General features: G+C 38.0%; 4 protein-coding genes across 4 annotated transcripts in view; 2 read left to right on the top strand and 2 right to left on the bottom strand.

Annotated features, from left to right (window-relative positions):
* Tow (target of wingless) overlaps nucleotides 1–14,809 on the bottom strand; it is an 86,788-nt gene that overhangs the window by 59,041 nt on the left and 12,938 nt on the right. The window lies entirely within an intron of this gene.
* Nucleotides 278–1,509, top strand: LOC143344348 (estradiol 17-beta-dehydrogenase 8). The gene is made up of 4 exons (XM_076770331.1): nucleotides 278–477; nucleotides 564–680; nucleotides 758–1,133; nucleotides 1,211–1,509. Exons 1-4 carry the CDS (start codon nucleotides 447–449, stop codon nucleotides 1,425–1,427), a joined length of 741 nt encoding a protein of 246 aa, XP_076626446.1. The 5' UTR covers nucleotides 278–446; the 3' UTR covers nucleotides 1,428–1,509.
* On the bottom strand, nucleotides 1,396–2,942 carry LOC143344347 (deoxynucleotidyltransferase terminal-interacting protein 2). Its single transcript, XM_076770330.1, has 2 exons — nucleotides 2,366–2,942; nucleotides 1,396–2,281 (listed from the first exon to the last, which is right to left on the bottom strand). The coding sequence occupies exons 1-2, from the start codon at nucleotides 2,460–2,462 to the stop codon at nucleotides 1,593–1,595; spliced, it is 786 nt and encodes a 261-aa protein (XP_076626445.1). The 5' UTR covers nucleotides 2,463–2,942; the 3' UTR covers nucleotides 1,396–1,592.
* Nucleotides 3,789–10,056, top strand: LOC143344973 (nose resistant to fluoxetine protein 6-like). Its single transcript, XM_076771627.1, is given in 13 exon segments — nucleotides 3,789–4,122; nucleotides 5,440–5,649; nucleotides 5,714–5,909; nucleotides 6,166–6,374; nucleotides 6,430–6,624; nucleotides 6,684–6,777; nucleotides 6,849–7,143; nucleotides 7,202–7,281; nucleotides 7,347–7,442; nucleotides 7,504–7,633; nucleotides 8,294–8,468; nucleotides 9,352–9,494; nucleotides 9,925–10,056. Coding segments are annotated over 13 exon segments (2,289 nt in total).

A 14,809-nucleotide genomic window follows, 5' to 3' on the forward strand; every position in this document is an offset into this window, starting at 1 on the left:
TTCGATAACTTTACTTCGCATTTCTTTGTTATTCAAAATGGAACGTCGAGAGCTCTGTTTGCATCGTCGTTGAGAAACGACCGTTTGGAGTAGGACTATAATTCAAGTTCAATTTTTCTGTAAACATAGCTACTACTCGCGTTGCGTTTTTGACGTCACTGCAGACGTGCTTTGACGTCAGCAGCATATGGTACGGTTACCTAGGTAACAGAGGTCCATCCTAATTGGTCCAATGCTCGCGTGCGTACTTGCTGCGCGTAAATCCGACAGTAATTAAAAAAAAAAAATTTTTTAATTTTCAAGGATGACTCGTAAATCGGCAAAATTGATTCCTTCAGTACCTACCGATTATTGTATTATATAACGTTGTATTTATTTATACATCCGATCAAATTACCGGGGACTTAACGAGCGTGATTGTTTTCTACTAATAATAATAATTAAAGATGGTAGCCGATAAAATAGCGTTTGTAACAGGTGTGCATTCAAAAAATAAACAGGGCAAAACAAGACTAAAAGGCACAGTGTATCGTGAATAATTATATTCGAACCTCTAATCACAGGCGCTGGAGGCGGTATAGGCAGAGAAGTATGTCGCATTTTAGCAAGACAAGGAGCTAAGGTTATTGCTGCAGACCGAAATTTAGTGACTGCTCAAGAAACTATTGAATCTTTGAATGGTTGAAAATATATTCATATTTTTTATTGCTACCGTCTTTAATCGAAGATTATATATTATTTTTTTTTTTTTATTTAGATTCCAAACATTTGGCGCTAGACTTAGATGTCTCAAATTCTTCCAGCATTAAACAAGCATTTAAAAATGCAATAAGTACATACTCTATACCACCATCTATCATAGTCAATTCTGCAGGCATTACTCGCGATCAATTTATATTGAAACTTACCGAAGTAGAATTTGATCAAGTGCTGGATGTTAATTTAAAAGGAACATTCCTTGTTATTCAAACTGCAGTAAAAGCAATGATTGATGCTGGTACAAGTAAAGGAGGTTCAATTGTTAATGTGAGTTCTATTATTGGCAAAATAGGAAACATGGGTCAAGCTAATTATGCAGCATCAAAAGCTGGTGTAGAAGCTCTTACAAAAACTGCTTCTTTAGAATTCGGACAGTAAGTATCAGACCAACTGTAAAGTATTTTATATTATGATGCTAGAAGTTGATAATGATATTGAATGGCTTTTACAGATTTGGGGTTCGTGTTAATGCAGTACTACCAGGTTTTATAGACACTCCCATGACACAGACTGTGCCTGACAATGTGAAACAAATGTTTGTAAAACGAATACCCCTCGGTCGAATGGGGAAACCAGAAGAAGTAGCAGAAGTTGTAACATTTTTAGCATCTAGCAAAAGTTCTTATATCAACGGTGCATCTATTGATGTTACAGGTGGAATGCATTGAGGCCATATTTTTCTCATAAGGGCACATATTTTTATAATTATATATGTATACAAACATAACAATAAATATGTTTATAGATGCGTGGTCGACAAAAATAATTGTAAATGAAGCATCCAAACTTTTGTTAACTATTTGTTTAAAATATATATTTGCAGATTAAATACATCATTTTTTCTTTCCTTTGAGTTTCTTTGCATGCTTGTGAGCTTTCTGATGCAACTTTTTCTTTTCATCGATTATCTCCTTATATTTGCGTTTATTATATTTAGAAAACTCTGCATCAGCCATAAGTTCATCCACAATCGTTGTCTTACGTTCTTTCTTTGTAAGACGACCTGAATAATAATCCAAAGGTGAATCAACAACTTTACCAACTTGAAAGTATTTTGGCAGAACTTTGAGATCATTTTTCTTATAGAAATGTTTTGGATCTAATGCAGATCTCATTTGTAGAACTTGAAGATCATGCCTAATCTCTGGTGTCATTTTAGGAGGACGCATATTAAACCATTCTTTGCCCTTGGTCTTAGCACGCTCTTTACGTCTCTTATTTTGCAATTGTTTTTTGGTTTCAAAGTAAGGAGGTACAGCCTCCAGCTGTTCAAAACCAGGTTTTATAACACTTTTCTTAAGTATTTTGTCCATCTCTGTTAATTCACGTACTAAAGGAGCTACAACCGAAGCGGTTTTACTTGCTTGTTTCTTTCGCGAATTGTCCGTCCAACCCATGTCTCTTTCAAATTCTTCAAGATCAATGTCTTTACTTACGTTAAGATGCGACCTTTTTGTCGTGATATTTTCAAGTAAATCTTCCTCAACGTTGAAAAAATTCGATGTTTGTGTTCTTGATACATCTACCCGGAGAATAAGAAATCTTTAATAAACTGCCAGTTGTTTATAACCTCAAAAAAACCACGATAAAAGATAGAACTATTTACCGCTATTTCTGAAGTCCAAATCATCGTCATCACTTTCTATTAAATGATCTTTATCCACTAACTCCGCATCACCCTTCGTATCAATTATTATATCCATTGTTGTGATCAAATATCGGTTGGTTATATTTCAACGTCTTTCTCACGTAATAAAGGTTATGTTTCACGGGCTGATCATTTCGTCCTTATTCGCTTTTGAAGTGAGAAAAGGATAAAACACAACGTCCAATAGTCAAATTTATTATAGTACTTTTGTTTACTAATTCCGTATGCCCGATATTGAACTCATAACGTTAATCACGTATAAAATTTCAAATTATTCATTATGTGCATTTTTTATACTAATGATACAGGGTATTGAAATATAAGTATCGTTGTATCGTTGTAATCTGATGTACAACAATTTACCGATGCAAAATATTTTATTTATGTATTTTGAAATAAAATAATAATAAACATTTTACGTTAACAAACTTTGATTTGTTTAATATAATAACTGATACTCAGGATGGAAGTAATTATTTTTCCCCTTCTATGATCGACATTCATTCGAAGCAATTCAAAAACTGTCTTGGCAAAATGAGAATTTGCGAACACGAGTTGTGACGCCATAGTGACGTCATAATTGCACTTGCATGTGCTCAGAGCTTCGAAACAAACGATGTAAGCAATGCTTTCAAGCGTTTATAATTTATAAGCATTGCTTCTACCGACGCCATTCGCATAGGCGCTGCAAGCGCTTTAAGACGTCACTGTGACGTGACGTCATATTTGTGCTTGCAAACGCTTACTTTATTAGGATAGAATTGCAAAAGCGCGAACATTCAAAAATTCCTACTTTGAAGGAGCCCCGCTAAACAGAAAGTTGTTGTAACTTAAACATTTCTTTATACTGATACATCGATCATGAAAGTTTAACGACTGTACCTTAAATAGGATATATTAAAAAATGTTGTTTTACTTAAAACGGCTACTTTTGTTAATTAAGACTTCCGCAACGAATTTCTCTTATTACGTGTATCAGTTAAAATAATCAAATAAAAGCAATATAAAAACTTGCGTTTAAAGTATGTGAAATCGTAATAGCATGTGCCATGGAAGTACTAAGGGGTAGCAAAGTGGGGGGCGGTAAGCGGAGTATATCTGACCATGCACTTGATCAGGTTGTAACAGTTACTATAAAACCCAACGCCTATGATTGTGTTTTGCTAATTTTTCACCCTCGATTGTGATCCATATTCGAATTGATCGAAATACGTTCAAAGTTTAGTGTTGAAAACATCTCGGTTCCTTTAATGTTTTTAATTTGAACAGGAATGATACATTATCTCGTACAACTTATTAAATTAATTTGCTAATTAAATAGTTATCGATGATTATTTTAAACGCGCGTCACAAGAAAACGTAATTTATTAAGGAATTAAAGATGCGCGTGGAACATTTGTTGCTTTTGTTATTCACGCGTTGGTCCGTGAATGGCTTGGACCTGGCCAAAAGGATCGTGCAGGATCAGAACAGTGAAATTTTGCAAATGAATTACGATAATCCCGCGAAAAATTATGTGGATCAGACGAAAGTGGTTCGGTTGAACGCTTCGACGTTACATTGGGATGATTCTTTAAATGTTTGGAGCCCGCACGCGATGGCACGACTTTGGAATCGCGATGCTCGCAAATCGCTGAACATTTCGACAAACTGTGCCAGAGATGTTACGGAATACATGGAGGGATTGTCGATGGAAGATCAATGGGCATTGAAAAGCAAGTAAAACGATATACACCCTATCTTTAATAATTTCAAATTCTAGATTAATCTGAAATCGGATCTTATGTAACAAGATCCATATAATATATTTAAATTCTGTTAGTACTGAAATGGCTCCGAAGTTACGTAGGCGCACGATTCGGTAGACATTCTACGAAGTAACTTTCGAAGTGTTCTGTAACAGTGAAATTTCCACTGTCCAGAGCTACCCGATTATTTGATCGGCCATGAGTCACACAGACTTTCTTTGTACCGTGGATACCCCATTCAAACTGTGTTAAACATCTATTAACGTCCCATAACAGTCCTTACGGTATGAGGAAATTGTTATCCGATAGCACGGAATCTAAGGAAATTGTTATACGGCGGCAAGATGTTATTAACGTACATTGAAACCGGTTTAGTCTAATGGATGAGACTTTCTTCGGGAGCCCACTCTCTATTAGGAAGCGCGGCAACCTCAAATTCAATTGTGCGATTATTTAGAACGGCGCAACGCGCAGGATCTAGTTCGCATTTAATTATTCGAAATTTCATCGATTATGTTTCAATAATTTACAACGCGCCGCGATATATTTTATGTATACAGGGTGTTCGGCCAACCCTGCGAAAAATTTTAATGGAGGATTCTAAAAGTCAAAATAAGACGAAAATCAAGAATACTAATTTGTTGATTGAGGCTTCGTTAAAAAGTTACTTTGTATAAAATAGTAATCGTAACAGTCTGGGTTAGGTCTGGCTTTTCATATGTATTTGCGTCTAATTTCATTGAAATGGTAAGTGGAATTTGAAATGTCCGTGACGTAAGGTAGTGCGTTTTTATGATAAGCATGGAATATATCCTATTAGAGAGCAGCATCGTCGATAATTTCAACAAAGTGAGAGGAGGAATTCTGGAAAACTGTTCCTCGTAGAAAGGGAGAAAGTAGATTTTCAGAGCACAGTATGATTAACTTCACGGCGATCCGATTGCATTCATTCGGTCGACTATTATCGCATAATTCATACGTAATCGTGTTCTCTTACGGAACAGGCTGGACACGATACGAAAGGGTATCATTGTATTCGGAACGCGTTGTATCGGAATGATTCTGATCTTTATGTAACAAACACCGCTTCCACGCGAACTGAAAAAACAGTTAAAACAAAGGGTGGCTTCCGGGTGGGAGCCGTATCCTTCCGCAAAATGATTCCAAAACGATTTAGCTTCCATCAGCGGTGCAACCTGACAGACTTTTAATAATAATTTTTATTCTGTAAAGAGTTTTTACCAAATCGAAAGGCCATTACGATAGTTTCGATTCTTTTTCTAGTGGCGGACTCGTCCGGCAAGTACACTTGGGCCTTGTTTTCCGGCAACGAGTTTTGGCTAGGATTCGCCGATCAGTGTCGCGAAATGGGTCGCGAATTCGTCGACTGGCGAAAGAATGGAAAAGCTCAACGTAAAACGGACGTGCCGCCATTTCTAGTCAGCATGACTTCCGTCTCTTTCTGCCTTAAAGTTCATCGTATCGAATTCAACGAGGTAACACACTTGTCGTTGGAGGCGTTTAATAAAAAAAAAAAACAGTTTCAACCCTTCCGCGTGTATTGTTTAGACCCACAGGATTATTCTTGGTATGTGTTTACCCGATTCGTGCGGTACAAGAGACGTCCAGAAACTCTTTTACTTCGTCCAGAACCAGCGTGGAAACGATCCGTCCGCGGAAATAACGATCGAAGCCATCAGGAACCTTTCAAAGGGATACTCGTTTTGGGAAGATCCTGTATTCTACCTTATACTGTACGTCCAATTTCCAAACAGAGATCGTTTCAATCCGGGGCACAATTAATCCGTAATTACAGTCTGGAACAGGCACGTCAAACACACCGACCGATCCATTAGACCTTGCGGTCCGCTCCACCTCGATATTTATTTCAGTTTTACTACGTGTAATGCGTTTATGTTTGGAACGAATAATTCGCGCTCGTTTTAAAACGAGTTCGACGTGCTTGATCCAGAGGGATCGAGCTTGTACAAGAAGATCAATTTCTCACAGGGGTGTGTTGGCCGCGATCATTGTTTTCGTGATTCTGGGAACTCTCTACGACGTATCTCTGAGGTATCAAGTGCTACGTGTGATGCAGAATGGTCAAAGCGCCGAGCACACGTCCATGGAATTGAAAATCTTGAACGTTAACGCGATCGTCAACGACGAGATCACGTTCAAAAAATTGTGGGCGGTGAAGGAGCACAATGGCACTTTAGGTAACAGCGCAGTCCCTGTCGTTTGTATTGCTTGATTATCCATTAAAAATTTCAGATATAAACAATTCGAAAAGCGTGCCGAAACCTCTGTCGGAAGCGTTGCTGTCGTTCAGCCTGCTCTTGAACCTTTCCAAAGTGTTCAGCCTCGACGTTGGGGCCGACACTTTGGCTCCGATTCACGGTTTACGATTTATATCCATGCTGTGGGTCATCCTGCTTCACACTTGCCTCACGGTGAACGTAGTTTCCGGTACGAAATCGTGTTAACATCTCAACGTGCACGTATACACATGGTTTTTCTCTTCGCAGACGCTAAAACGTTCAAATCAAAAGCAGAGACCGATTTCCTGTTTCAAACCATCAGCAACGGCACTTACGCCGTGGACACGTTCTTCTTCATTAGGTATCACTGGACAAACTTAGTACTTTTCGTGCCGTTTCGTGCAACGAAGAAAACGTGAACCTTGGTTTCAGCGGATGTTTGGTGTCGTTTCTGTACTTTCGCACCATCTCCAAAGACAATTTGCGGAAAATGAGACTGATTAAGGGCGGCTGTGGCCAGGTCCTCCAGTTCTTAGGCGTGGTATGGTATCGATACTTCCGGTTGACACCGCCGTATCTTCTCGTGATCGGGCTAATCCAAGTGTCGATGCCTTGGTACTACGATCACACGATGCTCGATCTGTACACGATCGACTACTACAATTGCAGAAAATTCTGGTGGAGGAACATACTGTATATAAACACGTATTTCGAAATGGAAGAACGGGTAAGGATAGTTTTATATTTGCGCAGACGTTGCACTTGATGATCTATCGTTTCGACAGTGCATGGTATGGAGCTGGTACTTGGCGAACGACACACTGTTCTACGTCATCGGGATGATTATCCTTATAGTTGGCGCAAGGTACACGATAATTAACATTTCTCGGCAAAACTGTCGCCATAATTTCTCCAAGCTGTACTTTCCAGATACCTTCCCGCCGCCGCGTCCATGACGGTCTTCTTTCTGATCGCGTCTTGGACCACCACTGCGATCATTTCGTGGAACATGCACCATGTGCCAAGGTAAAACACCTCTACAAGCTTTTCTTGTTCCATCGATTTTAAATTAACAAAATAAGCGTAGCATTAAAGATCCGTTCGCGCACTACGAGAGCCTCTACGACAAACCCTGGTCGAGGATCGGACCGTATCTCCTTGGAATGATCGCGGGATGGTATCTCTTCAAGTCTAACTGCGCGATGAAAGTTCACAAGGTGAGCGTGAAACTTCCAAATTGAATTTATTTCTAAAATTATCTTACGTCGAACGGTCTTCGGGATCGTGAAAACGATGGAAAAGATTCGAAATCAAGGATATTTCGTAATGGATAAAAAGTCAAGTTTGATCCACACCAAAATTTTATATTTATGGATTTTTGACGCGGCATTTTCAATAACCATTAATAAGTCGCAAGGTCGAGGCTCAGACAGAGCGTACCTGCCTAAGGCAGTGTTCAGCCATGTGCAAGCCTTTTCGAGGGCACGACGGACATTAGGGTTAAGGTTACGAGTAACAAGAGAACCGATAAAATTCCCACAAAAAATTTAGTGTTTAAATAACTCGTATATGCTAAAATTTAATTTTATTCTAACGAAAATTCCCACAAAAAATTTAGTGTTTAAATGGCTCGTATATGCTAAAATTTCTCTATGAAAATTCGATTGAATTATTTAACGAAGAAACGATTCGTTAAAAATATGTTTCCTAAAATTTACGTAACCCGTCGTCGTTCATTAATCATTCGTTGTGACGATGATACGAACGTGCATCGCAATCCACTTTCTCTGCAGTAATCATTTACTAACTGTCACGATGTTCTAGCGAGAATAAATTTCTCCGCGGTGAAATAATTGACACGTGATTTCTAATTACAGACCGTGGCGCTTGGCTGTTGGATCTTCTCCTTCGTCACGATGTTAACCATAGTGTACGGACTATACGGAAACTTTTACGGCCGGTTTTTGTCGGCAGCGTACACCGCTTTGTCGCATTCTGGTTGGGCAGCTTGCGTCGGATGGATTTTAATTGCCTGCGTTACCGGACACGGTGGTCAGTACGAAAGATTGTTTCATTATCGTCGTTCTAAGTGTTCTAGGTGGACAAATATTTGGACAAAATTAAAAAATTTCGAATCGTTCTAAAAAAATTATTCTTAGTTGCAGGGGTTAATTACAATCATTTTTGGTGAATAGACATACCCCCGAAATTCTATCCGCTTTCGAGAAAAAAATTCAAGTAGGGTTTAAATATTTGGACAAAATTAAAAAATTTCGAATCGTCCTGAAAAAATTATTTTCAGTTGCAGGGGTTAATTACAATCATTTTTGGTGAATAGACATACCCCCGAAATCCTATCCACTTTCGAGAAAAAAATTCGTAAACAAAAATCTAATATGAGGCCAAAAATGCTTCCCTGAAATTTCATACGAATCTTTAAAACATCATAACTTCTGAACGGATTGGCCGATTTTAATGTTTAAAAAGGCAAACGACGCGTATTTTAGCGTAGAATATGTAGAAATTATAAAAATATCCGAAAAGTTGCTCCTTAACTCCGTAAAGTGAGAAAAACCCCATAAAAATGGTCCAATTTTCAAACGACCATAACTCCTATAACAGTGAATATATTTCAATGAAACTTTTTTCTGAAGTAGAGCTCATGGGTGTCTATAAAAAAGTATTAGACAATTTTTCTATAGGGCGTCAAACAAAATTATTAAAAATGAAAAACGAATTTTTAAGAACAATCGACAGGGGGTAGGTGCCTAAATTTTTCGGCAAAAAAAAATTTTTTCAAATCATTCTAAAAAAATTATTTTTGGTTATAGAGGTTAATTACAATCATTTTTGGTCAACATGCGTACCCCCGTGTCCCGCGAGAATGTGATTTAACATAATTTTCTATTTTCGTGAACGATCGTCGTATTTTCAGGCCTCGTAAATAGGATACTTTCCTGGAAATACCTGTATCCACTCTCCAGGCTGTCGTATTGCGTGTATTTGGTGCATCCTGCGATCATACGAGCGGTAATACTACACGGAGAGACTTCGATACACTTAACCAATGGACTGATGGTACCAATATTCTCATTTTTTAAGCTTTTATCATTTGCTTTTTCTATTAGGTCGCAATGAAATTTTCAAACGTAGAGTTTTATAAAAATTAACGAGTCGATCAAATTTCCCGATTACCGACCGAAAGAGATCGCATCGTTTCTGGAAATTCCGTTAGATATCGACTCTATGCACTCCTCAGTTTCCCCTTCCCCCTCAATTGTCACCGCCACCCCCCACCATCGAACGTATTACACCCCCACCAGTCTTCACTTTTCATTTCTTCCCTCCCCTTTCACTTTTTTCTTTCAGAGAAAGTGTCGTTCGCCTTGAACGGAGGAAAAATTTCTTTTTCGACGACATATCAAAATTATTTCTACGATAATTCTTTATCGTGGGAATAATAGATATTTTAACAGCGTTTTATCAGCGACAAAATAATATTTTCCAGGCTATACTGTTCTTTGGGTTCACGGTGGCGTCCTATGCCGTTGGATTGGTCATCAGCTTACTGTTCGAGGCTCCTATGGTCTCTTTATTGAGAATAGTCCATCCTATGAGACGGTGGAAGACGACAAACTGAGTAGAAAACTATATCCTTAACGATTTGCAACTCTTATTGAGGACGTTCAACGCTCTTTACGTAACTTTGATGTCACTTCATCGCTCCCCTTTCTTATAAATACCAGATTCACGATTACCAGATAACGGTAGTATTATGCAAAGATCTTGGGGAAAAAAAAAACGAGATTTATTTGTGTTCGTCGAGCCGTTACCGTAGAACACAGACGAGACGTCCGTGAACGCTTCCTGAACATATACAACGTGTTCCCGAAGTTAAGGCTACGACGGTACGGTTAGTCTCCAAGAGAAATGTCGAATCCTCGTACGAGGAGAGCATTGAAAAGAATTTGGACGATTATTTGTAGGAACGATGGAATTTATAATGTATTAATTTAACGAACAGTCCCAAGGAAAACTTGTCCAACGTCCGAGATGAGATCGTACGGTCATTCTACGGTATAAATGCCGTAATTAAAATTCACGATTTCAGTCGCGATAAAGATGGCGTGAAGTTTCTAAATTGCAGAGAGAAGAAACGATACCCTTGAGACTGATGGCAGCGATTAGAATTAGTCTTTGAACTCTACATAATCGCCGTATTTCTGCTTTGTTGACTCTCGTTTTCTCCGAGCAATACATCTTTTTACGAGTACTCGAGCAGTATTTGAACAAACGACGATCGATAGATCGGGAGGAGAAAGTCGGTATCCGAACCTCGGTGTCGATGAATCCAAATCACATTTTTAAGTTTCGAGCATATTAATACAGAAACACGTTTTTTTTTCTGAGAAAAAGGAGACACGAAATTGGGTTCGCTTTGACCAGTTTCACTTTCCGACAGCGGTTTGCGTCACAGAACAAATATATGACTCTAACGTAAGAGAAATCCAGAATTAAAATATCTATATCCCAATCGTTCTAAAAGAAAGTTTTGAAAAGTGATCGTGCGAGTTTTTGGTCGACGACGCGTGGTCAACATTGCATTCTAGCTAACGTCGATATTTATGAATATCTCTTTAAATAAGTAAATAATTGAATTTCTAAGTTTCTACGAAATTTACAGTACCACCAACTTATTTATTTATGTACAATTTAAAGAGTAATCTCTAATACCATATACGCAAGACTATGATACGCACTTACTATTTGGACAAAACTTTATTCTTTCTGTTGAATAAACATTCGTGCATGACAAAATATTGTATAGAAGGTAAAATGTTCACAAAGCAACAGAAATAACAAGTAGGTTATTATAATAATTATAAGTGTAACTGTAAGTGTCTACTGGGACTGACAAAGAACCAAGGTTAGTAAATAAGTTATGTAAAAATGGTAATAGGTTTTCCATACTATCATGTTATTATTAACATAAAATTCAACGTGTGTGGGTTTGTGATTTCCTTAGAATTCCTGCTATTTTTATCCAAAAGTAAATCGTCAGTCCTGAATATACAGGGTGTTCGGCCACCCTTGGAAAAAATTTTAATGGAGGATTCTAGAGGCCAAAATAAGACGAAAAACAAGAATACCAATTTGTCGATGGAGGCTTCGTTAAAAAGTTATTAACGTTTAAAGTTCCGCCTGTAATGAATTTTTTTCTTGAAAATGTGCAAGATTTCGAGGGTATGTCTATTCATAAAAAATGATTGCAATTGGTCCCCGCAACCGAAAATAATTTTTCCAAAACGATTTCAAATTTTTTTTTTCCGTCAAAAAATTTCACACTTTCTCGAATTTTTTTCTCGAAAGTGGATAGGATTTCGGAGGTATGTGTATTCACCAAAAATGATTGTAATTGACTCCCGCAACCGAGAATAATTTTTTTAGAATGATTTGAAATTTTTTTTTTCCTTTGGAAAATTTCACACGTTCTCGAATTTTTTTCTCGAAAGTGAATAGGATTTCGGAGGTATGTGTATTCACCAAAAATTATTGTAATTGACCCCCGCAACTGAAAATAATTTTTCTAAAATGATTTCAAATTTTTTTTTTTCGTCGAAAAATTTAGGCACCTACCCCCTGTCGATTTTCCTTAAAAATTCCTTTTTCATTTTTAATAATTTTGTTTGACGCCCTACAGAAAAGTTGTCTAATACTATTTTGTAGGTACCCATGAGCTCTACTTCAGAAAAAAGTTTCATTGAAATATATTCACAATTGTAGGAGTTATGGCTGTTTGAAAATTGGACCATTTTTATGGGGTTTTTCTCATTTTGCGGGGTCAAGGACCAAATTTTCGAATATTTTTGCGATTTGTACATATTCTCCACCAAAATACGCGTAGTTTGCTTTTTTAAACATTAAAATCGTCCAATCCGTTCAGAAGTTATGACGTTTTAAAGATTTGTATGAAAATTCGGGCAGACATTTCTGGCCAGAAATTATATTTTTGGTAAGGAATTTTTTTCTCGAAACTGGGTAGGATTTCGATGGTATGTGTAATGACCAAAAATGATTGTAATTGACCCCTGCAACTAAAAATAATTTTTTCAGAATGATTTGAAATATTTGAATTTAATTGTTAATAACTTTTTAACGAAGCCTCCATCGACAAATTGGTATTCTTGATTTTCGTCTTATTTTGGCCTCTAGAATCTCCCATTAAAATTTTTCCCAGGGGTGGCCGAACACCCTGTATACAAACTATAATTGGGATTCATTCAATATTATTAAGCACAGTATTAATAAATGTTCGATCAAGACTGTCCAATTTATCTTCTTCCTCGAAAATGCTGTTCGATTAGATTAAAACGTCGCTTGCGCGAAAGCCAATCTTTCCTTTCGCTGAACCAAATTAATAATAAATAAGTTACGGATCGAACGCGTCGATTCCTCCTGTCGCCATCATCGAGCCTGTATAAATATGCAAAGAATACGGAAGACGTTATATCAATGTAGAAATCTAGAAGTACGTCGACCCTACTTTGAACTCGAGGTCTCCTCTCGCATATAAAAATTTAACGGTGAACGAATCGCCGTGGGTAAAACACATTCATATTTCGTCGAGTTTCGTAACACGATCGCGGTTTTAAAACAGTGATTGGATTCCTCTTTGAGACTTTCGCCCTTGAATTCGTTAACGGGGCATGATCGAGGCCTGAAAAAATGTACGAAATTCCTACGGTATCAAACTAACTCGAATCGTTGGTTAGCGTGCAGAAATGCAAAGGTTGCGCTCAATTTTCACGCGACTCGCGACTTGGCGGCACGTGCCACGAATACGAATCGCCGATGTTCCGATTGCTAGTTCGCGCGAATGACTTTCTCGAGTCATCATCGACTGCCAAAGGACGATCTATGAATTATTATTCCGATTAATCTCTCGGAGGAACAAGAAACATCGTGATCGACGAATAGGAAAAACGCGTTTTAAATTTTATCTGGAAATCTTTGTTCTTTGGCGTATTTTCAACGACTTCTCCGTGAATAAGTAAAAATTTGATCGAGAATGAAAATTGGCCAGCTCTGCTCGCGACGAACGAAAACGAAAAAAAGAAATCGAATTACAGCACGGCCGAGCAACGAACGACAACGTTTGACGAAAGTTTCGTGCCGGAGAAAGAGAAACAGCCTCTAATACTATGAAATTTCCCGGGTGAAACTTGCCTTTGTCGTTGGCTGCGGACGTACTCGCGCGCGACCACGTCGAAAGCCACGGTGATCCGTCGTTCAAACGAAATCGATCGATTTATTTTAACGTCCAGCGGGACGACGTTTATTAAAATCACCCGAGCGCTCTCGTAATTCACGTTCGGAGCCCGACGCATTGGCAGCGTTCGTTATCTATAACGATCAAGCCCGTAATTAATTTTTTAAAACGAGACGCATTACCCTGTCACGGATGGTGTCGTATTTCAGTTTCCATCGGCGTATTAAAATTAACAGAAACGAATGTTAAATAAAATTTGTATTTCGATTCCTTGCTTACTACATCCGCATTTTTAAGGAAGAGACACCCGTGCAAAGGTCACGCGTTGTTCGCGCATTCCCGATGGCTCACTATTTTTGTAAATTAGTATTCCTGCAAGCTTTCTAATTTTAACGAGCCGAAATCCGGCTTTCTTCCTTCTTTTTTTAACGCGACTGGCGAGGAACGTTCCGCACGTTTTAACATTAACGAAACCGAAAATCGTGTTGACTCGGGGAATTGCTGGTTGCAGCCGTTCAAAACGACGAATAAATAAGATAAACACTCCGAGGTACGAAAACTTATTTCGAATCATCAAATATTTACCATAGAAAGTTACTTCCTTTTAAAGACGAAAATAATAATGTCTTTATCCCGTGTCGTATAAAATTGCGTAAGACAAGGTTGGTGCTCGCGTGTTCGCCAGTGTTTACAATTTACAACGATTGGAATGAATTTTTAATGAAATCGTTCGATCGTGCAAAAGTATCTGCACGGTATTTGTTAGTTTTATTTCAAATTAATTTTATCCCCGCTTGCAGGATATAAAAGTAATCTTGAATTGCTTGCAGCGAACCTTGCACGCAATTTCGAAACGATCCAGCGAAGTTATATCGTAATTGCGCCAGTTGTAACATTTATTAATTTTTTCGTTCCAAGTTAATTAAAAATCATTTCCTAAGATGTTAATATATTCCAGGAGCTACGTAGCGGTCTGAACCGTACGTGACATTTGGAAAATCCACTAAATAAGTAGTAAATGTTAGACCGAGCTACGTCAGTTTTTTAATTTCTGACATTGGCTATGCAATGGAGTTGCTCTGACATTTTGCTTCAAGAAATAATGGTTAACCTGCACTTCACG

Source organism: Colletes latitarsis, chromosome 8 (assembly GCF_051014445.1).
Source record: "Colletes latitarsis isolate SP2378_abdomen chromosome 8, iyColLati1, whole genome shotgun sequence".
In the NCBI taxonomy this organism is placed as follows: domain Eukaryota; kingdom Metazoa; phylum Arthropoda; class Insecta; order Hymenoptera; family Colletidae; genus Colletes; species Colletes latitarsis.